At 44.3% G+C, this 27154-nt stretch overlaps 1 protein-coding gene across 2 annotated transcripts; it reads left to right on the top strand.

The window, feature by feature from the left end:
* Positions 1 to 4534: 4534 nt before the first annotated feature.
* On the top strand, positions 4535 to 14198 carry TRIM16 (tripartite motif containing 16). Of its 2 annotated transcripts, none has more exons than XM_048490455.1 (6): positions 4535 to 5295; positions 7236 to 7316; positions 9614 to 9847; positions 10855 to 11026; positions 11113 to 11208; positions 12907 to 14198. In XM_048490455.1, the coding sequence occupies exons 1-6, from the start codon at positions 4729 to 4731 to the stop codon at positions 13479 to 13481; spliced, it is 1725 nt and encodes a 574-aa protein (XP_048346412.1). In that variant the 5' UTR covers positions 4535 to 4728; the 3' UTR covers positions 13482 to 14198. The 2 variants fall into 2 exon arrangements, with proteins under 2 accessions (XP_048346412.1, XP_048346411.1); XM_048490454.1 differs by having other exon boundaries at positions 7221 to 7316.
* Positions 14199 to 27154: the final 12956 nt, after the last annotated feature.

The raw sequence follows: 27154 nt of genomic DNA, 5'->3' as shown, positions 1-27154 counted from the left end.
TGAATGAAGAGCAGAAGCTGAATATGGCTTTTGCCCTTGGATGTCATGCTGTCGCTCATGTACTGTGGACCTGGACAGCTATCTGATTGGAGTCTGAACTGGCCCCAAGATACAATTTGTTTTTGTCATTATTTTTTATTTGCACTTTATTTGCATTTAATTGTATTTTTGTTATAAGCCACTTTGGGTTCCATTAGGCAGAAAAATGGGCATCCAGATTTGGTGAAGTTTGGTCCAGGAAGTCCAATTCTATGGGTTCCCAAAGGGGTAGCCCCCATCTCCCATTGTTTTCTTTGGGGACCCATAGTATTGGACCCTTTGCACTGAACTTCACCAAACCTGGGTGTTCTTTTCAGGAGAGCCTCTCAAAGCCACCCTGCAAGTTTGGTGCCTCTGCCTTGAAAATGCACCCCTTACAGATGAAAAACTGCAACTTCCCCAAATCCCCCATACGGTAGACTCAAATGGAGCTGATTTCCCTCCCTCATCCTCGTCCTCAGCTATTCACCAATCTACCTATTATCTGTCTTTCGCTATATTTACGATTAATTTACTTCATTTATAATCTGCCTTTCTCTATTTGTGTTTCACGCTGTAAGGAGTGACATGGGGGATTCCAGCCAATGAGAACGCGGCGGGCTGTGCCTCCCCTTTTTTTGTCCATGCAGGAGCGCACAAGGGTGCACCAGCCATGAGTGGGGTGATGCTGGTGGGCTACAGCAGCAGCAGCAGCAGCAGCAGCAGCAGCAGCAGCAGCAGCAGCAGCTCAGGTTCGCTGTCAGGCAAGGAAGATGGCTCCTCTATGTGGAGCCCGGCCGCCCTTCCTGCTGCCAGGTGAGCTTCCTCGTGGGGTCTGACCAGCCACTTCTGGGGACAAGGGACGGGGAAGCGAAACCAGCTCTGCCTGACTTGGAGATGCCTTCCTCCATTAACCGTGCAAGTAAACAAGAGTGCCTCTCTGGCCATGGAGTTATTAAAATAGTCTCCCTTTCCCAACCCTGTACCACATGGAGGCTTTCAAGTTTGCAACATGAAAAACGTAATCAAGCCCCGAATAATGTGCGCGCCCCTTTACTGTCCTGGTTTTGTTATGGGTGCTGAAACTTTGGTTGCCTGCAGCCCACTTTGTGCAGACGCTGGGAATGCCTCCTCTGAAAGGAAGCAAGCAATCCTCTCCCTTTTTTGCCATTGCAAAGAAAGCTCAGCCCCCAGCAGCTTGCAGGAATGGGGGATGTGTGCCCCCCATCTCTCCCAAGTCAAGCTGATGAAAGCGACCAGCTGTGTTTGCGGAAAAACCGACAGCTGCGCGGGCAAGGCGGGAGAAGGCCAGCAAGCACCGCCCCTGGGCCTGCCCTCCTTCGCCAATCAGAATAGACCCGCCGAGCCAATCGCTTGTCCTTGGGGATTACTGCATTGTTTGAATCCGTAATAGACATAGATGTCTTCACTAGCAACATGGCGCAGTGGGGATGATGAAACCTCGATGAAAAGGTGCAGATTCTTTTGAACCTGGGATGCATCTAGATTTAATTTTTCAGTGGGGAAATGGCCTAAATGAGTTATAATGCCATCTTCCAAAGTGACCATTTTCTCCAGGTGAACTGATCTGGAGATCAACTGTAATAGCAAAAGATGTCCAGCCACTGTCTGACGGTTGATGTTAGTTGTGAAAGTGGTTTGACTAGATGACCTTAGAGGTCGCTTACAACTCTATGTTTTGATGTTTCTCTTCCTTCATTACCTTACCTTTTCAGCTACAGCAGCTGTGGAGTCTGGAAGCTTCTCTGTCATGGAGCCAAGTAAAGCTTGAAGCCTCTGTGCCCTCTTGCAGCAGCAGTGGTATCTTCAGGACACCACCTTCACCAGCTCTGACTGTGACTGTGCTTGCACATAAAACACTTTTATTTGGGGGGAAATTTAAATTTCCCAATGTATTTGTCCAAAGATTTTTCTGCATACTTGGGGGGCGGTATCCCAAATATTTAGGAATATTGTCAGTGTGCTCCAGTCTACAGGTTTAGATCTCTGCAGATGGGGGCACACTTGGGAAACAGATATACAGATGATATTATAATTCTGCTTGCAGAAGCAGCATGGATCTTATTATAGGATTTAGAATTGCTTTGCAAATACTTGTACTGGTGCTAAGGGTGATCCATTAAGAAAACAAAAATACAACAAACCAGCACTACAGATGTCCATTTCAAGAATAAATAAGAACTTAGAAAACCTCTTAGAAGACTACTGCTAAATTTCATTCGTTTGTGCTACTCCATTGTTAGCTACAAAAGCTATTCAGAATTCAGACTTCACACATTCATAGGATTGGCTACAACAGTGGCATCTAAGGCCTTGTATATGTATGAACCCATATCATACCTATAGCTGGGTTTATACCCAGACTCAGAAATGAACCTGCAGAAAACATTGGAATATTCATTAACAGTCCAGTCCCTAAGACGACGTGCAGTTTCTCACACAAGATCTTCTGTAATGCCTAGTGCTTTCCTCCCTCTATCTTACAGTTCTTCAAAACTGCTTGATCAGCATCTTGCACAAATGTAAAAGCAATTTGGGATATGCAATATAACATAGTGAAAGGTTGCCAGGCACCATCTGTCAGCTGGCAGGAGATTGCGGAGGCAGGGACTTCTGATATGGGAGGCAATGGGCATGCCTAATACAATAATGCCACATTTGGTGCAACCTGGAAATGGCATCAGTGCTCTGGGGGGGTGATGCTCCATGCACCCCAAATTCTGTGGTTTGACCAGAGAGTTTTGGGAAAATGCATCACCCAACATGATGATGTCACTTCTGGGTCACGCCAGAAGCAACATCATTATGCTACGGGTGCTTTCCTGTACTTTCTTCCACCCCTCAGCATTTCTTCCTTGTACTTCCTCCTACCCCTCAGCAGAGTGGCGGCATGCAATGGGAGCAAAGAAAATGAGCGCTGGGATTGGGAGATGTCCCAACTTTCAGTGGGAAAATGCTGACTTAGGCTAGTGTGATTTTTAAAAAATGATACTTTTAGATTTAGGTAGATATCTCAAACATCTCACATTGGATTTAACTGGCAAGATTTAGGCCCCTTCCGCACAGCACGGCACAGGCAGAGCAGGTTGCTTTCAGAAGGTTTTATTACTGCTGTGAAAACGTTTTATGGGTTATATCCAGCATCCCCAACATTGAAAACACAGCACAGAGCCAGGAAAGGAGGGAGGGAGGGAAAGGATAGAGACAAATTTCAAGTCATGTTTTACACAATAGTTGCACACATTGAATTTTAATACCGACAATATAAGGCACTTACTAACATGAACTCACAGGCTCAAAAAGATTGGGGACCTCTGTTTTGAACGCCAATGCCAATATGGAGTGCTAGATGCACAGGTTTGCTACAACCCGATTCATTGGAAAAAAGGGCAGGGTCACCAAGCAGAGAATGCTTGGGGGTGCTGCCAGGGTTCTCTGGGCTCCTGGGGTCAGAGGGATCAGGACTTGCAAGGCTCCCCTTCACATCCACATCTGGGGTTCCTGGAGTGGAGGGAGGGTGGGAGGGATTGTTTGCCCAGGGGTCTTTGGCTCTCTGGACTAGGAGGGTTGCTGGGGTGGGGAGTGGGAGGGTTCATTTGCCCTTCCGACATGGGGTGGGAAGGCCTCTGCCAGGCCATTGTGGCCTATGCTCCACTTACCTGAGGCAGTGGTGGTCCCGGGCAGCCTGGTGAAGTGGGCCAAGGGGCAGGCTGAGGGGTGCTGGGCGGCAGCCCCGCCAGGCTGCTCCTTCAGCAGGGGCTCCTCCATCGTGGGCCCGGGCCACACACCCCACGCTCCACTTACCTGAGGCGGTGGTGTCCTGGGCAGCCTGGTGGGGTGAGTCGAGGAGCGCCAGGCAGCAACCCTGTCAGGCTGCTCCTTTAGCAAAGGCTTCTCCCGCTGAAGGAGTAGTCTGGCAAAACCGGGCTGGGACGAGGGGGAAAGAAAGAGGGGAGTGGGGGCGATTTTCCACCCCCACATGACCCAATGTCGGCCCGCCTGGGGCATTTGTCCTCAGGGCGCCCTGTTGAAGCTCTGCCTCTGGATGAGACAAGGGAGAAACCACCCCCCAAGAAAACAAAGAGAAAGGAGGTGTGCAGAATGATTTCATGGAAAATTTCAAGACACCACGTTTGACCACTGAGAAAATCTGTAGTAAGCTGTGCATGTGAAAAAGGCGATAGAGCAGGGTGTGACATACTTACAGTCTTGCAAATATTGTCTGACTTTCCTTCATTACTTTTTGAGCTCAACTCCTGTTTCTCAAAAGCAGGAATTATCTTGAAAAATCTTCCTTATAGAATGAGTAATAGCTACAGGTATTTCCTAAGTAGCTTCAAGGCAAAAGGGCAAATATTTGAGCCTTCCTCCTTCCCTTCTGAAACACGAAAGATAACTTGTGAGGGGGTGGTGGTAATTTGAGCTCTCTCAACGTGGACTAGCCAAACAAGCTGGTTGCTAACATCACTGGGCTGTGAATCGTATCCTTCCTCTTTTCAGAAACAAGGCTTAGCTCAGCTTAGTCATGCTTCTGCAGGAGGAAGGAAAGAGTTAATATCCTGAGGCACTCAGGAGTAAAGGTATGACTTCTTTCATTTCTGGGCGGTGTGCAGCAGTTGCAGCGAAAACACCCAGTAAAGCAACTGTCAGCGTTGTAGAAACAGCTCTGTGCACAGGAGAACTTACGAAATGGCTTTCCCAAAATCAAGCTCTCTGGAAAAGTTGCCGGAAAAGCTGGCGCTTGAAGACTCAGTTCCCATGGCAAATGCACAACCAATCTGTGCAGCGTACGAAGGTGCAGAACTGAAAAATGGAGTGGAACCTCTGTCAGAGCCTGAAATGAAAGATATCTCTTGCAATGGAACCAACCGTACAAGCAATTTGACGGTAAATGGATCTGAGGAGGAGCCACCAGGCCTCAGTGGCTTGGTGAAGGAAGAGGACACAGCAGCTAAAGAAGAAGTTCTTTGTGATTTCTGCTTGGGTGACACGAGCCCGGCAGTGAAGTCGTGCTTGACCTGCATGGTCAATTATTGTCAGGACCATTTGCGCCCACACGTGGAGATTGCCAAACTGCAGACTCATAAGCTCCGGGACCCGCTGAAGGACATTGACATGCAGAGTTGTGAAGCCCACAAGAGCCATCTGAACTGGTTCTGCCACAATGATCTTGCATGTTTCTGTGAGGAGTGCCTTGCTGATGGACATCAAGGGCACAAGACTGTGACCTGTGCAGTTGCCAGGAAAGAAAAAGAGGTAAATATTGTATTAATATTAAAGAGGGCATGCTGCTAAATATAAATATGCTCGATTTCATGCACACTTATTGAGTGAATAAGCATGGCTCATTTGTAGGCCAGAAGTCAGAATGAAGCACAACAATTTTTAAATACAGTGCTTGTTCTGAGAGTGGTTATGGAAGGGAAGCATTACAAAACAAGGGCCATCCTCCTAGAAGAACGACCTGTCCCCTTTTACATAACAGAAGATTGGCAGATTGGGACTAAAGCTCGCCTGCTTTCTTTTATTAAATGGTATATTCAGCATGTTAATTATCTTCCACAGGGCTTATTCACGTACCCCTTAAAGGCCACAGCAATTGTACATTTTGCTGTATTACCAACCAAGTTGTGTGATTGCAGAGTGCCAGACTAGATGTAATAGCATACTTGTGCCTGTTACAGGGATGCTGCTGCCATTTTAAAGCCTAAAATGGGAAATTAAAAATGCAGGAAGGTCCTCATCCTGGGTGGGCCTGCAGTGGGTGGGTCAAGGTATTCTTGTCCCTGCTACCTTTTCAAGTGCCAGAATGGTATCAGATGAATGGCTAATTCAGTGCTGAAAAATGTACTGGAGTGGGGGCGGGGGGACCAAGAGAGCCATGTCCTGTTGTGCTTCAGGCCCGATCCTGGTCCCTTGAAGCATTTTTAAATATGCCGTTATAAAATGACAGCAACATGCCAGATAATTATGATGTTTCATGGAAGAGGAATGCCTTCCACACTTTTTTGAAAGAGGCAGTAGTGAGACTCAGTGGTGGGATCCAAAAATTTAAGTAACAGGTTCCCATGGTGGTGGGATTCAAACTGTGGTGTAGCACCAATGGGGCTGGGCGGGGCATGATGGGGGCGTGGCCAGGCATTCCGTGGGCAGGGCATTCCTGGGCGGGGCTGTGGCAAGGATGCAGCCGCTGCGCCGGTCCTTGGGTGGGAAACGAATGCACGCAGGCGCAGGCCACCACGCACGCCGATGCACCTCCTGCTAGACTGCTTCAAGTTCTGCGCGCTACTGCTGAGAGGAGGGGCATAACTAAGGCAAAAATCACATGGCAAAATCACCAATTAGTAACCCCCTCTTGGCACACACAAATAATTAGTAACCTACTCTCGGGAACCTGTGAGAACCTGCTGGATCCCACCTCTGGTGAGACTACTCTTGAAGATGCCTCCCCCCAGTCCGTTATGATTTTCATGATCACCAATCTGCTTTTAATGGGATGGATGAAAATCAATAAATTGAATCAGACTAATCAAGACTGAGGTAATATTGGTTGACAATTGTGTTGAGCAGAGAGGAGACATTCTGTTTCTGATGGGCTGATCTTCCTGTGAATGGTCAGATTTACAGATTGGGGTGTTATGAGACCTGTTGCTCATGAAAGACACCCAGGTTTCTGCTATGCCTCCTAGTGGCTTCAATTAAAATTTGTTGGTTGCCTCCTGAGTCTTTTCTTGGAAAAGTAGGACCTAGCTACAGTTCATCCTTTCCATGTCAGAAGCTAGGTGTGCTTTCCCCTGTTTAAAGAAGTGAGTTGGGCTTTTTTTTGGGGGGGGGGGAACTCTGGAGAAGGGAATTCACAAAGGAGGTCAACTGGGATGTGGTTACAACTGATTGAAATTGGTAGCTGTATAGGATAAAAGTTGCAGAGTTATGGAAATAGATGATATATTGGAGGGGCATTTAGATTTGTGTGTGTAATTTTTCCCATTGGTAGTAGCTATTTTAATATTTGAGGAACAGATTAAAATAATGAGCCTCTGTATGATGTGTTCTGCATTAGAAGAGTTGTTAAAGGTTATTCCCAGTCAAAGTGTTCAACTAACAAAATGGAAACAGATTTTAATTCATGAAAAACTTATATTGTTTTATTGTTATCATTATCTGATTCATCTCATTCACAGTGTGAACTTCTTCAGATCCAAACAGAATATGACTGGAAACTGAAGTCAGCTGAAAATGCCATTGACAAACTGCAAAAGAATTCCAAGTCCATTGTGGTAAGAATTTGTAACTAAATCACTGCTTCTGTTGTGACTGTATCAAGGTCATGCTATTATACAATCTGAAAAATAAGGTTTCCTACATAGTTTTCTATTGGCATAAGCTTTTCCATTGGCAGATCATTTTTCTCTGTACCTCAGTTAATTATTGGGCATTCACAAAACAATCTATGCTATTTTCTGTATAGAAAAAATGGCCAAAAGCTTTTATCTCAGCAATTAATTGCAAATCTTTCTGTCCTCCTTTTAAAAAAACTCTCCTTCTCCTTGTTCTCTATTTCCGTCTCAAAAATGCCTTGCTAAAATAGATGTGACGCAGTAAGATAAGGCCACAGCCTGCAAAGTAATAGTTATTCTTATTTACTTCTCCCTCCAAAGTTTGTAAAATTTTGCTCTATCCTGAGAGGTGGGGGGTGGATTCTCTAAGATTTTTTGAGTGAAAACATTGCCCATTTCAGGCATATTTCTTCTTCCAAAAGTAGAACGTTTGCAAGAATCAAACCTTGCAAATGGGGTGGGTCTGAGTTTGTGAAGTAGGTCCAGTTGTTACGAGGGTTTTTGTTGTAGAAACAATTTAATGATATCATCCAGTGGATGTTCTTCTGACATGTTTTTATACAGATGATAGAATTTCCACAGGGTACTATGATTCTCATTACAATAATACTAATGCATTTTATTTTCACCTCTTGGAAAGTTTCTGGTGTTACACAAACCTTTGGGCAGCCTGGATATTCTGGAAGTATTCTAAGGAATATGAAATGTTCTCCCTTCTTACAGAAGGGGTATCTGCTTCCACAAAGACATTTAGGGCCAGGTTGCCTTGATTGTTTCCTGCCACAAATACCTTTGATGTAATATCTGGTGTTCCCAATGTTTTACCTGTGGACACAAGGGACAGATGTTCGCTGTTGGCCTGCTGTGTGAAATTTTTATATGACTGGCTTGGCTGGTCAGGAGTTGGACAGCTGCTAGATCTCTGAAGAGGAAGGTGGTCTCTTTACCTTGGTATTCATTGCCTCTTTTTACTGTCCTTTTTGCCTTTGCCTACAGCAGCTGTTCCCTTTCTTTTGTACTACATAATAAATTATGGCAATATAACACCCTGCCATATGCACTAGTACTATTTATCAAATGGTAGCTTGTAGTGTCTATCACTCCCATGTAAGACCTTGGTAAACTAGTTGTCTGGCCTGATTCCAGAACTGTAACTCTAGGCCAGAGAGGGTGCCTGGGTGGGCCTACACGGCATTCTTTCCTGTCACTCAGGAAAGAATGTCACACTCCAGTATTCTTTCCAATAATTTCACACTTCAGTATTCTTTCCAATAATTTCAGACATATTTAAATTGAAATTATATATTAAGTCAATTAGATTGTTTGTATTTTGCCATTTACCAAGGAGCAATTCAACACAAAGTGCATTGAGACACGAGTGGCAAGGTAGGCATTCAGCGTGGTATAGTGGTTAAGAGCAGGTGGATTCTAATCTGGCGAATTGGGTTTGATTCCCCACTCTTCCACCTGAGTGGCTGAGGCTTATCTGGTGAACCAGATGTGTTTCCTCACTCCTACATTCCTGCTGGGTGACCTTGGGCTAGTCACAGTTCTTCGGAACTCTCTCAGCCCCACCTACCTCACAAGGTGTCTGTTGTGGGGAGAGGAAGGGAAAGGAGTTTGTAAACCACCTTGAGTCTCCTTACAGAAGAGGAAGGTGGAGTATAAATCTAAACTCTTCTTCTTCTTATGAAGCAGTTTTTCAGTCAGGGAGGGGGTACAGAGTACAGATGTTACTCCCTCTGAGGCAATTCCTATCCTCATCCTTTAGAGGATCATAACAGGGAGTAATGAGCTTGTCTACAAAGAAACTCCTTTTATGACCCCCCCCCCCCTTCTCAATTCGCTATTCATAAAGTAGATTAAGGCAGTGTGGTGAGTTACTACTTAGTAAATGGCTGTGTAATTTTTTTCTTCTGTTATCCTGTTATATCCTCAAGCATGCTATCTTTAACTATGCAATGGAACACTTCCCATGTTTGGCAAGTTTAATCTGCTTTTTATCTTGAAACCGGTAGCTTTTTATTTGCAAAATGCGATGACAATGAGCATGTGTGGCAGGACATTTAATCTGAGCCCTGGGTTTTTTTTCCTGAACTCTTTGTTTACTTCTCCTGTTAAACAGGCAATAAATGTGCCTTATTTGGTAATGGTACAGGGAGTAGCCCACAAAGCAGGACTGGGGAAAGAGTAAGAACACATTTGAAATAATAAAGATAGTGGCTTTATTCCATCAGAGTTCGGTGTCTGAAGTGAAAGCCGTGGTAGAAAGGCAATTTGAAGAGTTGGCGCAAGCAGTCAAGAAGGCCCACTCTGATGTGCTAGCTTTCCTTGAAGAGAAGGAGCATGCCGCAGTCAATCATGCCAACGGTATAAAGATCCACCTTGAAAACAAGCGAATAGCAATGGAAGAATGTAAGAACAGGCTGGAGAAGATGGCCACTCACACCAATGACATCCTCTTTCTAAAGGTACTTTGAAAGTGATGGTGCAAGTGGCAAGTGCGTGGACCTCAAATGGTTCATGTGGTTAAGTTAGCACAAATGAGACATGTTTGCGTTTCCATTTGTCAGAACAGACAAATGGAAGAATCTCTTCATACAACGCACAGTTGAATTTAGGAGCTCCCTGCCCCTAGATGTGGTGATGGCTTACAGCTTGGAAGGCTTTAAGAGATTAGTGAACATGTTCATGGAGGATAGACCTAACCATGGTTAATAGTCAAGATGGATACTAGTCATGGTGCATACCTATTAGCTCCAGTATCAGAGGAGCATGCCTATTATATTGAGTGCCGTGGAACACAGGCAGCACCATGCTGCTACATCGGTCTTGTTTGTTGGCTTGTTTGAGGAGAGAGACCTTAGCTAAAAAAAAAGTGCCAAGGGAGGGAGGCAGGGAGGGACTTTCCCCCGGCCTGGGAGTCTGGCTGGGCTGCAGCTCCACCCCCGGCAGCTCCACAGCCAGTTCCTGGGCTGGGGAAGGAGGCAGGGAGGGACTTTCCCCCAGCAGGGAGTCTGACTGGGCTGCAGCCCCATCCCCATCAGCCAGTCCCTGGGCCAGGGAGGGAAGTGGGGGGGGGGACTTCCCCCTGGCAGGGAGTCTGGCTGGGCTGCAGCCCCGCCTCCAGCAGCTCACCAGCCAGTCCCTGGGCCGGGGAGGGAAGCAGGGAGTGGCTTTCCCTTGCCCAGGAGTCTGGCTGGGCTGCTGCCAGGCCCAGGAGAAGGGAATGCAGCGCCCTGGGCTGAGTAGGTAAATGGCAACCGGGGTGGTGGGGGGTGGTGGCATGGCATGGGGGCCCATGGGGAGGGGGCAGAAAACTCAGAGTCTGCCCCGGGTTCCTTTTTCACCAGCTATGCCTCTTGTATTTGCACCTTCACATCACTGCTCCAAGAAACTGAATCCCAGGGTAAATGCTCTGTAATATTCAAATACCATGCTAACTGAAAACTAAGAATATTTGGTTTTTAATTAACAGGAATACTGTGAATTCAAAAAGAGTGCAGGAGACGACACATTGCCCAGTGTCTATATTGGCTTAAAAGATAAGTTATCAGGGATCCAAAAGATTGTCTCAGATGCCACTGAACATCTTTTACAACTTTTACAAACTAACTACAATGATAAATTGCAAGAGTTTGCCAAAGATGGTGAGTATCCCCATCCCTCTTTTCCAGTAATCTGTTCCAGCTTTGTTTCTGGAATCAACTGGTTTCTATTACTTTTCTTTTAACAGGGGATGCTGGTATCAAAACGACGGTGTCTGCAATTGTCCCATCCAAGCATCGCCTGTCAGCTCCAGAACCCAAGAGCAGGAGTGACTTCCTTAAATGTAAATTCTGGACTGCCTTATGGTGCAACCTTTCTGTTTTTTATCTTGAAAATTTGCATTTACAAAATGTGGGGAGAGTGAACAAATTGGGTTTTTTTAAATGCCTGACTCATCTTTTCCCTGAAGGAATCCAAGATGGCTTACAAAACTATCAGACCAAACAATAAAAACACTCAGATTAATAGCCCCACTGAAAAGGGGGGGGGGGTCCACCTGTGGAAGTGATGCAGTGCGGCACAGGCAGATTTGCCCACCCCAGGGCACTTACGTCCAAGGAAGGGCAATTCCACCAGCATGTAGACACCACTGCCTGCCCTAGTGCTGGGATGTTGCACCAGCATCCTAGTTGCTGCCTGCATAGTAGGGATGGGCCAGGGCACATTGGCTCCCTCCTGGCCAGGGCTTTAGACTTATGCCACCAAAAAGACTATTAGGTCCAATGGTGTCTTCTTGGTGGTGGGGAGGCTTTTCACTTTTCAAGCTTCCCACACTGCCAGGAAGCCTCGATGGGAGCTACAGGGTGGCGCAGCTGTGGCTCCGAAGCCGGCCACCTGACCCCTTGGATGGGGCTGCCCGACATCACAAAAAACATCTCAGACCAGCTTACAACCCTCTTTCCCTTTTTCTCTCCACAACAGACACCTTGTGAGGTAGGTGGGGCTGGGAGAGTTCTGAGAGTATTGTGACTAGCCCAAGATCACCCAGTAGGCTTCATATGTAAAAATGGGGAAACAAACCTGCACTTAACCACTACACCACACTGGAAGGACAATAGGTTCCTCACCACATGTAGGTAGAAAAAAGCAGTTTTCACTACTGTCATAATTTGTCAGAAAGTCATCCATTTCCTATCTGAATCAGTCGCAAATAATTCTATGCATTCTGAGATTCAGAAAAGTAGGTAAAGCTCTTGATTTTTAGGAATTGTGGCTGCCATTTTGAAACACTGCAGGAATTGGTAGATGGGAAAGCTTCCCTGAGCCATGATCCAGAAATGGATACAAAGGGTCCATCCTGTCCCACAAACCCCCTTCTCCACAACCTCCACAGGCAACTGTTGGAAGGACAGCAGGCTAGCTACAGCGAAGACAAAGCAAAACCAGTACTACAACAGCTACCCAGAAAGAGTAAGTTGGCCAAAGGTAGGATTGCCAACTTCCAGCTGGGGCCAGGAGATCCCCAGAATTTTAACTTATTTCCAGACTACACATATCAGTTCCCCTGGAGAAAATGGTTGCCTTGATGGGTGAAATCCATGGGATTATGTTGAGGTCCCTCCCCTCCCCACACCTTTCCTCCTTAGGCTCTACCTCTAAATCCCTAGGATTTATCTCAACTTGAAGTTGGCAACCCTACACACAAGGAATGCAGTAGTCACTTGCTTCTTTTGGTAGATGGTAAATGCAAATGAAGCTGTCTGTGAACCTCAGAGTGAGTACCATTGTTTATAGAATGGAGGAAATTATATATATTAGCTTCAAAAAGGTAAGAATAAGACTGGGGATAAACTTTTCATTTGTAATCTAATGTAAATGTTTAATACCAAGAAAGGAAATACCAGGCTGGGGGTGGGGGGAGGGAGGAATTGAAATCTGCCTAGTTTGCGATTATCATATTGGCCTTTCCTGTATAATTTGAGTCACTTGTTCAGTAAAGATTGCTATTTCTGATGGTAAAAACCATTTTCCCCTTCTCTAGATACCTTTCCATTAACATTTGACCCAGTTACAGCTCATCGGTATTTGAGGCTGTTGGATGACAACCACAAAGTCACCAACACAGCTCCCTGGGAACACCAGTACCCAGATCATCCGGAGCGATTTCAGCACTGGCGCCAAGTTCTATCGGACAACAGCTTGTATATTGGACGCTACTACTTTGAAGCTGAGATATCAGGGGCTGGCATTTATATTGGCATGACGTACAAGAGCATTGACCGCAAAGGTTCTGAAAGCAACAGCTGTATCTCAGGGAATAACTTCTCCTGGTGTCTTAAGTGGAATGGCAAGGAGTTCTCAGCCTGGCACAGTGATATGGAGATGCCATTGAAAACCCTGGGATTTGGCAGGATAGGGGTCTATTTGGATTACCCCAGAGGCACCCTTTCTTTTTACAGCATCACTTTGAATGCCATGACTCTCCTGCATAAATTTGAGTGCAAGTTTGCTGAACCACTTTACCCTGCCTTCTGGTTACCAAAGAAGGAAAACTGCGTGCGAATTGTCAACTTACAGGAAGAAGCTGAACAAAAACCAGTACTTTCTACTCCCTGAAGAGAAGCAGTGGCAAGTACAAAGTCTGTCGATTCATAATGGAGCCAGTGATTGGATGGCTTGATCATGGGAAACATTTACTGGATGTAGATCAGTTTGTACAAGCCTATCATTGAGTGTATTATATATTAACATACGATTTAATTGCTTATTAGCACCTTAAAAAAATGACCGAGCAACAAAACAAAAACAGTTTAAATTATAAGGATGTAATTTTTCTTCATAATTGGTTTCCTTCTGAAGAAAGTATGTTTGATCCTTAGAATGCCTTAGAAAAATTGTTATAACTTGGCTTGGAGAGAAAATTACTGTTAGAACAAAACAGCTTGTTCCATTATGTAGATTCAATTCACATTCTGCACAATAAGTCTTTCTTCTGTTATAGTCAAAAACAGAACTCGTTACTGCTTGCTCAGATGTAGGCTCAGACATAGGCTAGAGAGGACACACACTTTCTTATAGGATGCTCTATGCCAGGGGTAGGGCCATGCCAGGGGTAGGGCCAATTGGCCATGCTGACAGAGGCTGATGGGAATTGTAGTTCCTGAACATCTGGAGAGCCGCAGGTTCCCTACCCCTGCTCTATGCCTAGCTAATCCCATCTGAAGCATTTCACCATTGAACAGATTTCAGTGTTCATGGTTCCTGTGCTTAACAGATTGTTCCTGCTAAGCCTGAAATGGATTCTGTAAAACTTGGGAAAGCAGCATCCTTGCTAGTATGTTCTAGAACAGGGGTAGGGAACCTGCGGCTCTAAATAATTCCAGGAGGCTAATTCCCATCAGCCTCTAACATAATGGCTCTTTCCCAATACTGAGCCTGATAGAGGTGTAGTTCCTGAACATCTGGAGAGCCGCAGGTTCCCTACCCCTGTTCTAGAAAGTAGCTCTAGCACACAGGTGTCAAACTCGTGGCCCTCCAGATGTTATGGACTACAGTTCCCATCATCGCCTGCCAGCATGATGCTGGCAGGGGATGATGGGAACTGTAGTCCATAACATCTGGAAGGCCACGAGTTTGACACCTATGCCTAGCACAGGGGTAGGGAACCTGCGGCTCTCCAGATGTTCAGGAACTACAATTCCCATCAGCCTCTGTCAGCATGGCCAATTGGCCATGCTGGTAGGGGCTGATGGGAATTGTAGTTCCTGAACATCTGGAGAGCCGCAGGTTCCCTACCCCTGGCCTAGCAGGACTGGGCTTTGGGTGGCAGTTCAGGGTGCTATCTCCTGGACTCAACAGGGTGGCGGAGGGGAGAGGGCAGGCTGCAGCTTTGCATTTGCAGCAGACATTAATGTCTAAAGGGAGACGGAATTCAGAAGAACATTAAATCCAGTGTCTAAAATTCACTAATTGGACTACTGTCCAGAAACAGTTTACAGTTCAACCTATACTGGAAGTTACAGTATTCTTTACTATATGTGATGCTTATAACTCAATGACTTTGTACATGATATAGCAACCTATCATTATTAAGAAAAAATATATTTATTCACTGCTGCTGTTTGCCTGCATGCTATTGGATTATTCTTGCTTCATTGTCAGGAGCACTCTATTTAATTTTCTCCTCATGAATCCTAATTAGTGATTCCAAAGAAAGTTTTTGTTTGAAATTCCTGGTATTTGAAAATAGAAAAATACAAGTGTAGGACCCACAAGGACTTGCAGATAGCATCTAATCCCCCACTTCCTGTTTCCCTTTTCTGAAAGGTCCCCAGCCTCTCCCCTTTACCTCCTTCCTTCCTTCCGCAGATAGCATCTAATCCCCCACTTCCTGTTTCCCTTTTCTGAAAGGTCCCCAGCCTCTCCCCTTTACCCCCTTCCTTCCTTCCTTCCTTCCTTCCTTCCTTCTCTCTCTCTCTCTCTCTCTCTCTCTTTCATCAATTAATAGCTCTGTCCTCAAGATTTAAGTAGCTACGGATTTATCCATGTTGAAAATGAGATATAATTTGTTCTGTTATGAAAAGCAGTGAAATGTACTAGCATTTCAGATCTTTTTAGATAGTTATGGTATTTTGAATGTCTTTGGTTGTAATTTAAGAAACACACACTAAATCAGAATACTTACTTTTACAATTATGTGACCAAATCAAATGTATATTTTTATAATGACTTTCATTTCTGCGTCCCACTTCTAAAGGCTGTTCTCTTTCCACTGGAGGGTATATTCAATTTCTTTGCAACAGTCTATCCTACGGTAGCCTCTACAGCAGGATCTGTAAATAAACTGCCCATTATAGTGTCCATGTAATAGTTTTAGAATATTAACATATTTTTAGTTGAAACTAACAAACATTCAACATCACCTAACAAAACAAGCAGAATTTTTAAAACATTGTTTCTGAACCTTCTCCAAAGAAAATACAGTCCATTCTAATGATGTATGCTGTGGGTATAAGTTGGTAGAATTCAAGGGTGACATAAGAAATATATACAATGTCTACAAAGAAATGAAGGATAAAAAGTGGGATTAAAACTAACTTGTAAAAACGGCTGATGCAAAATACTAATTGCATGGATCATCCAACTGACTGGAAATACGAATTAAAAACATGGTCTGACGGAAACAACCTACAGAAAAAGCAAGTTGTAGTGACAGCAACAATTAGCAGGTAGTCAAACAGGAATATAAAAGTCATGATCTCTTTTCTGAAACACTCTGTACCCTGACAAGGGCCATGGCAGTCATCAGCACAGATGAGAATACCATGTATCCCCCATGCTGGACAATCCACACCAGTGGCGTAATGTCCATTGGGCAAAGTGGGCAGTTGCCCAGGGCTCAGGAATTTTGCAGGCACGCTCCTGCGTTTTTATTTTTGGTGTTTTTCACGTTTTGGCCTGCAGGGGGTGCATTTTTAGAGGTATCGGCACCAAAATTTCAGGGTATCATCAAAACACTGTCCTGATGATATACGCCAGGTTTGGTGCAGTTTGGTTCAGGAGGGTCCAAAGTTATGGTCCCCCAAAGGGGTAGCCCCTATCCCCCATTGTTTCCAATGGGAGCTAAGGAGCGTCATGATGTCATGATGTTATAGCATTATAACGTCATGATGTCATGTTATGACATTATAATGTTGATGTTTCTCTTAGAAAGTCATAACATCACATAACATCAATTTTTCCTATAACTAGACTCCCCTAAATCCATGGCTCTTTACACTTGAATTTCCTCCTTCCACCCAAAGTCATTCTCTGTGAAAAGTGCTGGCCATTTCTCTCTCACTCTTCTCAGATCTCTTCTGGAATGGTAAATATCACCCTCCCCACATTCTCACCTATTCCCACTATCACTCATCTCTTATTTTCCTAGGCTTCTTAGCTTCCATGTATATTGTTATTATTTTTGATCCCTTAATGCAGAGGTGGGATCCAGCAGGTTCTCACCAGTTCCCGAGAGTGGGTTACTAATTATTTGTGTGTGCCGAAAGGGGGTTACTAATTGGGTCTGCTTTTACGTTAGAAATTCCATTTAGGTCCAAAAATCATAAAGTCCTGTTGTTTCCTAATTGTGGCTGGTTAGCGAAGGTAGAAAATGGGATAATTTTCCGTGTTGGGCTGTTTTAAAAATATGTTTTAGAAATATGGTAAAGTTCCTTGTTTAAGGAAAGTATCCTTCTTTTGATTTCTAGAAACAAAATTAAGTATTTGAAAATATTAAGTATTTGACAGGCAGTCAATTAGAGGAGAAGTAGTTGTTTCTGTTGGCAATAGACAATAGGACTTGCTATAATGAGTTTAAATTATGGACAGAAAGATACCAGCTGGAAATTAGGAACTTTTTTTTTTACAGTAAGAGCTTTTTACAGTAACAGAGAAATTATTAATGCTCTGTCCCCGGAATGCCTGGCCACGCCCCCATCGTGCCCCGCCCAGCCCCATTGGCGCTATGCCACTGTTTGAATCCCACTGCCATGGGAACCTGTTACTAAAATTTTTGGATCCCACCACTGCCTTAATAAAATTGTACCCTCTTTCGTCTCAGTTCTGGTTTTGAATGGATTTCTAAGGGAACGGACCTCTGTTATGCACAGGAAATCTCCTATCCACCTCTTGTATTGCTGGTCTATATTCAGCTAATTCCTCCAACCATTAAAGGAACAGACCAGACCAATTCAGGTAACAGGTTGGTATTCCAACCTTTCGGTATTCTCACAACAACTCAGGAGAGAGAGTCATATTGTCCAGGGACCCAGAGGAGAGCAAGCTGAGTGTGGAGAAAGGAAGTAAAATCAATATCACTCCACTGTGGCCAGTTTATCCTTTCTAGGGGTGTGGTGATTGTTGGAATTTTGAGACATCTTTAAAGGAACATGGAGGATGGGAGTTTACAGAGGACCTCTGCAGGCTAGGAGGGGCTGCAGGTGTAACCTCTAACTGTGGGTTCTGTGGGGCAGAACCTGGAATGAGTTTGCAACAACAAATTTTTAAAAACGAAATGGTTTACTTTCTTAACATATAACATATAACATCAACATTGAACATCACACTTCAAGGTCCTGTTCAGGTTGCATTTTCAAGTCCTTATATTTACAGTCTTGTAATGCCAAGTCCATTTCTTCTTACAAGTGGGTTGGCTCCTGAAGACTCCAAGGGCTTGATGAACAGGATTCAACATGATGAAGGTTTCCAGGAGAACTCTCACCCATTACAACCACAAAAAGAAACCCTTAACAAGGTGTTAAGGGCTTATACAACCAAGGTCCGAGTCTGGTAGCCTTGTCTCCTCCAACTAAATGAGGTCTGCTGCAGCCTCTTGCTGCTTTGAGTCTCCACCCCTTACTGGGTCAACCCATTCTGAGCATGGGGTTACACAGGCAGTAGGACGTCGAGAGCATTCACGGAAGCTAGAAGAATACTGTGTTTGGCAATAAACACGAACATTTACTTTTACTTTGGCATGCCCCTCATATGATTGAACCCTAACTTATTATGTAGAATCAGAAATGGAATGCAATTGCCAAACAGGAATTTGAAGCAGGAGTAGAAGCAGCTAAATGTTGTAGACAAGATGAGTTTCACGCAATGATTTAAAGCAGGGATCCCCAACATGGCAACCATGGGGACTATAAGACCCATAGACAACTCTCCCAACATTCACCACGTGTTTTCAGAAAATGGGAAGGGCCAGCTGGTGCTTTCCCCTCACAAGATCTCTGATTGGCCACTACAGATTTGATTGGCTGTGTAGATTTTTTAAATGTTACTTCAGCAGCAACTACTGCCACAGAATAAGGATCTTCACAATGTGACTGAAGGTAATCATTACCAGCAATGGTATGTCAGGCTCCATCTCCTGTGGCAACCATTTTGTGGCTACCTTCCATACTGTATCAGAATTCCAAAAGTGTCTGCAGGCTCAAAAAGCCTGGTTGCAAAACAGCAGCAGAAAAGTAACTATGGAGTTTTTTGCAGCTGCCATTCAGCCTGCAGATGTCTGGCAATATTGCAGAACATTGGAGGAGTTTTCCGATGTCTTCCCTGCAGCCAGCTTGCTCTTCTCATGACAACCTCCTTGTGCATGGATGAGAATGTAAGGTATGCGGAGAAGGGTAGGGGTTGTTGGACAAGATGGCCCCTTTTGTATCCTCCTCTGGTTCGCAGCTCAGGGAGACTTGCAGCATGCCACCAGTCATTCAGGCAGCAGCTTTTACCAGGTGCAAACCTGTCCATTACAAGCCATACTGGGCACAATTCTGGAACATGGGATTGGTGTAGGGTTGACGCTTCTGGGATGGGGACCTCAGTGGGGTATAATGCCATATTAAAACCACCCTCCCAGCAGCCATTTTTGCAGGGGGGCTGGCCTCTGGAAGTTGGCTACCTTAAGTAGGTGCCACCTTGGGGAACGTTTCTTAGAAGAGCAGCAGAAGTATGATGTCAAAGACCCAAACTTGGTTTCACTGAGTGAGGATCAAGGGTAGATACAGCCATTTCCATTTCTAAATTCTAACATGGACTGGAAATATCTGGTTACTAATGCATTTTTTTTTGCAAATGGCCACACTGTTAGTACTCTTTTTGGGAAGGATGAACAAATAATATGGATTGGAAAGTGTACTTTTCCTTCTTGCTTGCAAATGAATTTATGTTTGCAGTGTACATAACAGCCCATCTTTGTGGCTTAATAGTTATGAATGTCGATTCTTGCAGCTTGCCAAGAAACGTCCTGCAAAGATGCTTTCCTTCTCATGCATTAACATGAGGATTTTCCAAGGGGAAGGGCTTCTTTACAAGTAATTGTGAAATCAATTGAATCAGTGCTTGGCATGCGGAGGACCAGGAAAGGCCTCAGAACAGTTCAGTTGTCAATCGAATATGTGTGAAAATAGCCTCACAAGGCTTGTTTCTAGGATTTCCAACCTCCAGGTGGGGCATGGAGTACTCCCAGAATTATAACTATTCTCCAGTCTACAAAGATCAGTTTTCTGGAACAAATGACTACTTCAGAGGGTGGATTCTGGCATTATACTCTGGAGTAGAATTAATGACAACCTCCTGGTACTTGGATGAGAGGAAAATAATTAAGGTCCACTCCTTAACACCCCCCCCCCCCAAGTTCTAACCTCAAATTTCCAGAAATTTCCCAACATGGAATTGGCAATCCTACAGGCCACTTCATTTCCTGCAGGCATTAAATAGACTTCCTGGCTCTCCAGCCTAGCTAGGCTCCACTTTCTCTGCTCCCCAATTCTGCATTTTCTCAGGGTAAACTTTTGCCACCACCACAGATGGCCCATTGAGAAATTCCCATCAGGGTGGTCTGAACACAGACACCTGCTGCTGCTACAGGCTCCGCACCGGTTTTGCACCTCCTCCACTTTCCTTGTCATTGTAGCTTCTGCATGGATTAGATGCTGTCCCTGAGCACTCAAGCTGGGTAGGGATCACAGCTACTCACCCCCTCATCTCCCTTGGAAAATGTGATCAATTTGGGTTTTCTGATTCATAGAGACCAATCCAAGTGAGATCAGAATGAAAGGGCTCACACACTCTTTGCAAGCAAAACAAAACAGAACAATGCACTGTACGTTGGTCTCCTTTCAAAATAAATTTGGAAACTGCAACTAGTTCAGAATGCCACAGCTTGGCGATTAGCAGAACTAGACAGCACATATTACTCCCATTCTGCAAATGCTCCATTGGGTGCCCATTTGTTACCAGACTCAGCTTAAGATATTGGCTATTGCATTCCCATTTCCTAACACACAGTAATTATATATATATTGAGCACCTTAACATATGGTCAGACTGGCCTGCAAGTAAACTGAATTATGAATCTTGCAACTGGAAGGGCCAAGACACCAAGGCTGGACTGTAATGGCATCAGTCAGACTTAATCTGTCCCTGGTTGCAAACTATACAAAACTGAACTATTCAAATGTGCTTTTCGGTGGAGGCAATAGGGTAGTGCTGAACAAAATGATCCACAAATTTACGTGGACAAATGATTGAGACGGTGGTCTATATATCTTATTGTAAGTAGAATCCTATTATATATTTTCTGTCCCTCTTAATGAGTCACACTAATATTTATGCTACGCTTCAGTTCTTTTGGGTGGCTTTGGACTTCTAAAATGGTTATGAGTTGCCCAATTTTGTTAATTTTACTGTCTCACTGTGTGTAATGCATCCTGAGTCCCTGTGAGAAAGCCATGCTGTAAATAATGTCAATAAATAAATAAATGAACATTTTGGGAGTCTTCTGAAACAGCTATTTTAGAAAAGGCTGGAAAGAAGACATATTTCCACAAGGGGGCAATGTCAGTCCATCACAGACTTGATATACCTGCCTTATTTTATGTCTTTTTTTCCTAGAGAAATTCACACTGAAGTGACTGAGAAGGCAATTTTAGGTCAGTGAAAATTGATCTTGTCTTTGAACTGATCAGAATCTCTTGCAAGACATTATGGAAACACTATTGTCATGGGACATTTTTGTGTTGAAGTTAGGCTGGTTTTTTTCAGACTAAATTTTGCAGATGAAGTCAAACCACCTTTCATTGCTCAGAGAGAGATATCTAAGGTATAGATGACAGCAATACTGTAGACCACCTTTGACCTCAATATTCATGTAGCTGTGCTCAACTGACATCGGTAAACAAACAGGGTTGTCAACCTCCAGGCAGGGCTCAGAGTTCTCCCAGAATTACAACTGATCTCCCAGCTACAAATAATTCCCCTGGAGAAAATGGAGGGTGTCCTCTATGGCATCACAACCCAGATGAGCTTTCCCTTCTCCAAACTTTGCAGTCTCCTCGGTCTGTCCCCTAAATCTCCAGGAATTTCCAAACCTGGAGTTGGCAATCCTGTACACAAAGCATTTTTGTGATTTTGGTAGCACTGAAATTGGGATTGCCAGCAGGTCTGGATAATAACTTTTTCTAGAGGTTTAATGTGTCAAAATGGGAAGGTTTTCCATGGAGGTAAATGCAAATAGCATCCTCTCTGTTAAGGAGACAAGGCATTTCCCCCCCTCCACGGCGTCTCTTCTTTCCCATTAAGAACATAAGAACAAGCCAGCTGGACCAGACCAGAGTCCATCTAGTCCAGCTCTCTGCTACTCACAGTGGTCCACCAGGTGCCTTTGGGAGCTCATGTGCAGGATGTGAAAGCAATGGCCTGACTGACAATGTTGACATTGTTGGGAGGCAGAGTTTGGAGCAGGGAAAGCTCATCTGTGTTGTGCTACAACCTGTTGGTGGTACCTCTTGGTTAGTTCCTATGATGAATAATGTGACTTTCCCCATGCCTGAAGTGAAAAAGAAAGAAACAAACAATGTGAGGCCTCCCACTCCCAGCTAGCACTATCTGCCCCTTCAAGAACACTTTAATTTAGGGACAAAAACCTTTAAAAATTCACTTTCTCTGGATCGCATGGACTGTACTGCTCTCACACCAAAACAAAAATCTCCTATGTTGTTGTGTTGTATCCGTCCCACTTAGGCTTGATGAAATATAATGCTCCCAGTACCCTGCCTTTGGTCAGGAGGCTAGGTGTCTACTGGGGGATTTCTTGTTCCCCTTTCAATTTCCAGTCTAGTTTTCAGATTTACTCCCCCCCCACACACATAGATACCAGCAGTAGCCTATCTTACAAGATGCCTTAATGCTGTTCTGAGGACTGATATACAGATGTCTGCTGCCTCTCAACAGAAGAGACAGGCGTTCTTGTTAGAGCCTTGCTAGGCTTACCATTATCTCCACTTAACAGCGTGAGATCTCCCAATCCCCAACTCTACTTTCCATCACCACTTAGCTGGGTAGTTGGAGGATACTATTACTAACTGACCCCAATCAGAGTCCTTCCTGGCAACCAACAGGAGACCTGAGGGGGCAGGTACAGGAGGCAGTGATTAGCATGTGCATGTTGATGTCCCCTGGCACAATGCCAGTGTTTCTACATTGATCCAGATGTGATGTAATTGTAAATGTTTGCCAATAGCTTTGCCCCTTTTGACCAGCCTGCTTCCACCCACCAGTCAGGTAAGTGTTAGCAGGCAGTGCCAGGAATTGGTGGGTGATTGCTGTATTAGCAGGCACATGGGAACCCTATCCCCAATGCTATGTCATAACTTCCAGCATAACCTGGAAGTTATGTCATCACACCATGTGTAGGATTCTCTGGGGTCTTATGTATAAGTTTACCTAGCAAATAGAAGACTGGCAGTTTCAATAACTGCCTCTTTGCCACTTCCTATACACTTAGAACTACAAGCTACGCATAAATACACCTAACTACAACTAAAAGTGCAGTCCTGAAGAGAGTTACTCCATTCTAAGTCTATTCATTTAAATGGGCTTAGACTGCAGTAGCTCTGTTTAGATTTGCACTGTGAGGCCCCTCCCACACAGGTATTGATGGGGCAATCAGAAATCAGCTTGTGAAGGCTACATCACACTGGGAGCAATGCTGTAGCACTCATTCGAATGTTGTCCTCTTTATAATAACATTATTTCTGGATAGTGCTGGAAGGAGTATCATTGCATCAGGGACAATGATCGTCTCCCCCCCCCATCTGTAAGTTCCTGTTTCTTGCACCTGCTGCCATTAGGTCTTGCACTTGCAGTGACTGACAATGAATAATCAGCACTAGGAGAGAATGCTGCTAGAACACGGCCATACAGCCCGGAAACCACACAGCACCCCAATAATCAGCACTGTTTTTGCCTTTGAGGAGTCCAGTGCTGCTGCAAGCAGGTGGAGTGCAGAAGACTCCTGCTTCTCTGTCAGGATTGCTGTCGCAAGTGGGAGAGAGAAACCTCTGCCATATCTGACCACTACAGTCGTGTGCTGGTAGGACAGGCCAAGTCTCAAGCTTTTGCTACCTCCATTTATCACATAGGTCCCTTTCGCCCATGCAGAATAATGCACTTTCACTCCATTTCACAACTTTTTGCAAGTGGATTTTGCTATTCCGCACAGTTGCAAAGTGCATTGAAAGTGCATTATTCTGCTTGGGTGGAAGGGGCCACTGGCAGGTACTTTGCCACTGTACTTTTGCTCCTTGTTTCTTTCCTCCTCTTCCATGCAGGCCAACATGTCTCTGCTGCAATTAGCCAACACTCTGATGCTGCTGCCATGAGGCTCAGCCTGGCCTTCCATCCTAATGGGAAGGTACCTGTTTCACCTAGAGTTTCATGGACATGTACAAAGCAGGCATCTGGGATGCTAATCAGCAGTCTGGAAAATTGGCTTTCCCCATCTTTGACAGACTTCCCATCTGCCATTGCAGCAACTGCTCTGAGGAATTGTTCTGGGGCTGTGAAATCTTAAGAGGACAGAGATAGTTTGCCCAGTAGATGGATAGCAAAAGACAAATCTTTGTGTCATTGATCCTTTTTTGAAAGCTGACACCTGATATAGTCCATTCAACATAAAGAACAAAAAGCAGTCCTTGTTCTTAGGGGGAAATGAAGCAGGGTGTTTCCGCTGCTGCAAATAGTGCCGATTCTCTGTTTGCGTCAGAGAATTGTATTTTGTCAAAACCACTATTGCCTGCACTGTTAAACACCAATCTTTGTAACAAGATCATTTGTATTGCCCCAGACAGCTATTAGCATGTCTTCCCTTTTTGCAAAGTTGTGCCTGGCACTTCGTGTCCCATTTCTGCAGAGGCAAAAGGGAAGTCTTGCTAATAACAGGCAATGATGGTTTCGACAGGAGCGGCACTTAAATACAATTCTCTGACATGAACAGAGAATTGGAAGATGGGCCGGGCGGGGGTGGGGGAGGCAGGCCCAAGGACCCAGTGGAACATGCAGCATAAAGGAGATCCAGGAATATATGGTGAATTCCCATATTTCCTTGGATCTTTATGCTGAACCGAGTATAGCTAGGGTGTTGGCTTTTGAAAAGTTTGTTTTAAAGAGGCCTGTTGATGTGAAAGAAAGATAATGGATTCATTCCTTGGACTTTATGCTTGAAATCTTAAACTGGTTATTCTTGAAATCTTAAACTGGTTTCCATCTGTGTGGATCTAGAGAGTTGCATATGACAGGTGGAACTGGGGCTTGAATAAGGGAGCATCCTGCTTCCTCCATATCAATAAAACATCAATAAAACATGGGGGTCTGCAAAGGGCACAGTAGATTCTGAGGCAGGCAAGCAAGCTGTTGAGGGGAAAGCTCAGAAAGCTTGTTTGTTCGCTGGACAGCTGCAATTCTAGGTACAGCTCCCAGCCTGCTCCACAAATAGTGCTTTGCTAACGGATGGTAATTTAAAGGGGACACATAACCATCCTTGGCCCCGTATAATGCTGCCCATGCATACGCAGCACTGAATGGATTTTATTCCCTGGATGTGATTTATTTAATCTATATATTTAAAGAAAGTGTTCTGCCAAAATTGGCATGCAAACAAGCCAGCCGCTAGATCAGATTAATAATTTCAGACTAAGCTGTAAAGCAAATGTCCCCATTACACTTTAAAATCTACTGCAAATTGTCACTTTTGGAAGGAGTGAGAGAACATTTTGAGCTGAATGCCAGCATCTAAATAGCCTGGAGAGAATACAAGGGAGCTCCGGCTTGTGCGGCAATTCTGGATGTCAAAACAAGTTTCCTTGCTAGTATAAAAAAGCTATTTGGACTTCACATTTTTAATTAAAGTTTTAATTATCCCCAGAGTATTTTATTAGCTTTTATGAAGACAGCTGCTTTTTATGCTATAAACCAAAGCTCTGCTCCGCTCCAAAGAGCAACTTGTCCCAGTTAGGAGTTTTGTCCTGAATAATTTTCATCATTGGTAAACTAGGTTATTTAATTTAAACTGACATTTACCATCCCAGTTTGATTGAAATGGCTTTTCTTTATGGCGGAGGCAGCAAATAACCTTGGATGGGGATTTTGAGCTGTGGTTAGATAAGATGGGGATCTTCCCTGGGGCCTAATTTTCCCTGCAGAACCAAAGTGTTATTGGGGCTTGCTGGATCTGGTGGTCTGTTATTTACACAATGGATCCCACCCCACCCCCTCAATTTTCATTGTCCTAGAACCATGAGAATGTCCCTATAGAAATCACTGGTGTTGCTGGCCTGGATATTATGAAATTGCTCTGTGATTGCTTTCTGGGATGTCCTCTAGCATGTCCTCTAGCATAATAAAGCCATTGTACATAATAAGCATTACAGCGATATGTGCTTTTTAAAAATTGAAGTGGGTCTTTGCTACTTCATTATGCTTTTACTTCAGTTATGCTGTGTGTCTTCTGAGTCCAGATGAAAGTGGTAATGCTCTCTGAAAGCAACCTCCAACGGTTGAGAGAAATGGCAAGAGATGACGCGTAAGTAACTTCCATTTTCTTGGCTCGTGCTTCTAGGACTGGCAATGCATGCAACAGTATGAGATAGCAGAATGGGTGCAGCTGCATCAACCTGCAGATGTCAGAGACAGAAGTTGAAATGGCCTTGGAGCAAACCAGGCTGATCAGCTCCTGCAGTGCTAACTGTGGATATTGGCTCACCAATTGCCTCCCCTACAAAAACTGGTAGCAGTGAAGGAAAACAGACTTCATGAGCCGACTCCAATCAGCACTGCTACTGAGGTTTCTAACCAAGTGAATCCTGCAGCCAGAGCTGCCAAAAGTCACTATGGGCCTACCTCCTCCATGGCCCTGATCCAAAACAAATACCATGAATCACTTTCTGTTACTGTGAATAGAATATTGTTACTTGGGTGTAAGCCCCATTGAATTAAGTGAGATATCAGTCGTTCCCAAACAACACCAATCTGCAAAAGTGGTTAGAATGTCAAACTAGGATCAAGGGGTTCCAGATTCATACCCTTACTCCGCCATGCAAGGTTGCTGACTAACTTTGGGCCAGACCCAACTCACAGGTTTCTTGTGAGAATGAAATGGAGGAGATGAGAAACTGCTTAGAATATCTACTGGGGAGAAAGGCAAAGAATTACATTGGATATTGATGTGAACCTCAGTTGTGATTATTATATCACACTTCATATGAATGCAGAGTTTGCGCAATAAAGAGGCAGAGGCAGTTGCTTACTGTAAATAAAGTTTACTCACTATAAAAGAAGGGAAGGGTAAACTTGGATACAAAACAAGAAAATATCTTTCTAACTGGCTAGCTAGCTTCTGCTTGGCTATCATGTGGCTAATAAGCTACTAAGAGAGAGCATGTGCAGAGAGTAGCAAAGGATATATACCTATT

This window comes from Sphaerodactylus townsendi, linkage group LG03, assembly GCF_021028975.2.
Source record: "Sphaerodactylus townsendi isolate TG3544 linkage group LG03, MPM_Stown_v2.3, whole genome shotgun sequence".
NCBI lineage: Eukaryota > Metazoa > Chordata > Lepidosauria > Squamata > Sphaerodactylidae > Sphaerodactylus > Sphaerodactylus townsendi.
This window is presented reverse-complemented; position numbering and strand designations above follow the sequence as displayed.

Excerpts from the sequence above, each read along its gene's own strand:
- TRIM16 (XM_048490454.1), top strand. The coding sequence starts at position 4,729 with ATGGCTTTCCCAAAATCAAGCTCTCTGGAAAAGTTGCCGGAAAAGCTG. Across the intron at positions 9,848-10,854 it reads ATGACATCCTCTTTCTAAAG|GAATACTGTGAATTCAAAAA; the intron begins GTACTTTGAAAG and ends TTTAATTAACAG. Across the intron at positions 11,209-12,906 it reads CAGGAGTGACTTCCTTAAAT|ATACCTTTCCATTAACATTT; the intron begins GTAAATTCTGGA and ends CCCCTTCTCTAG.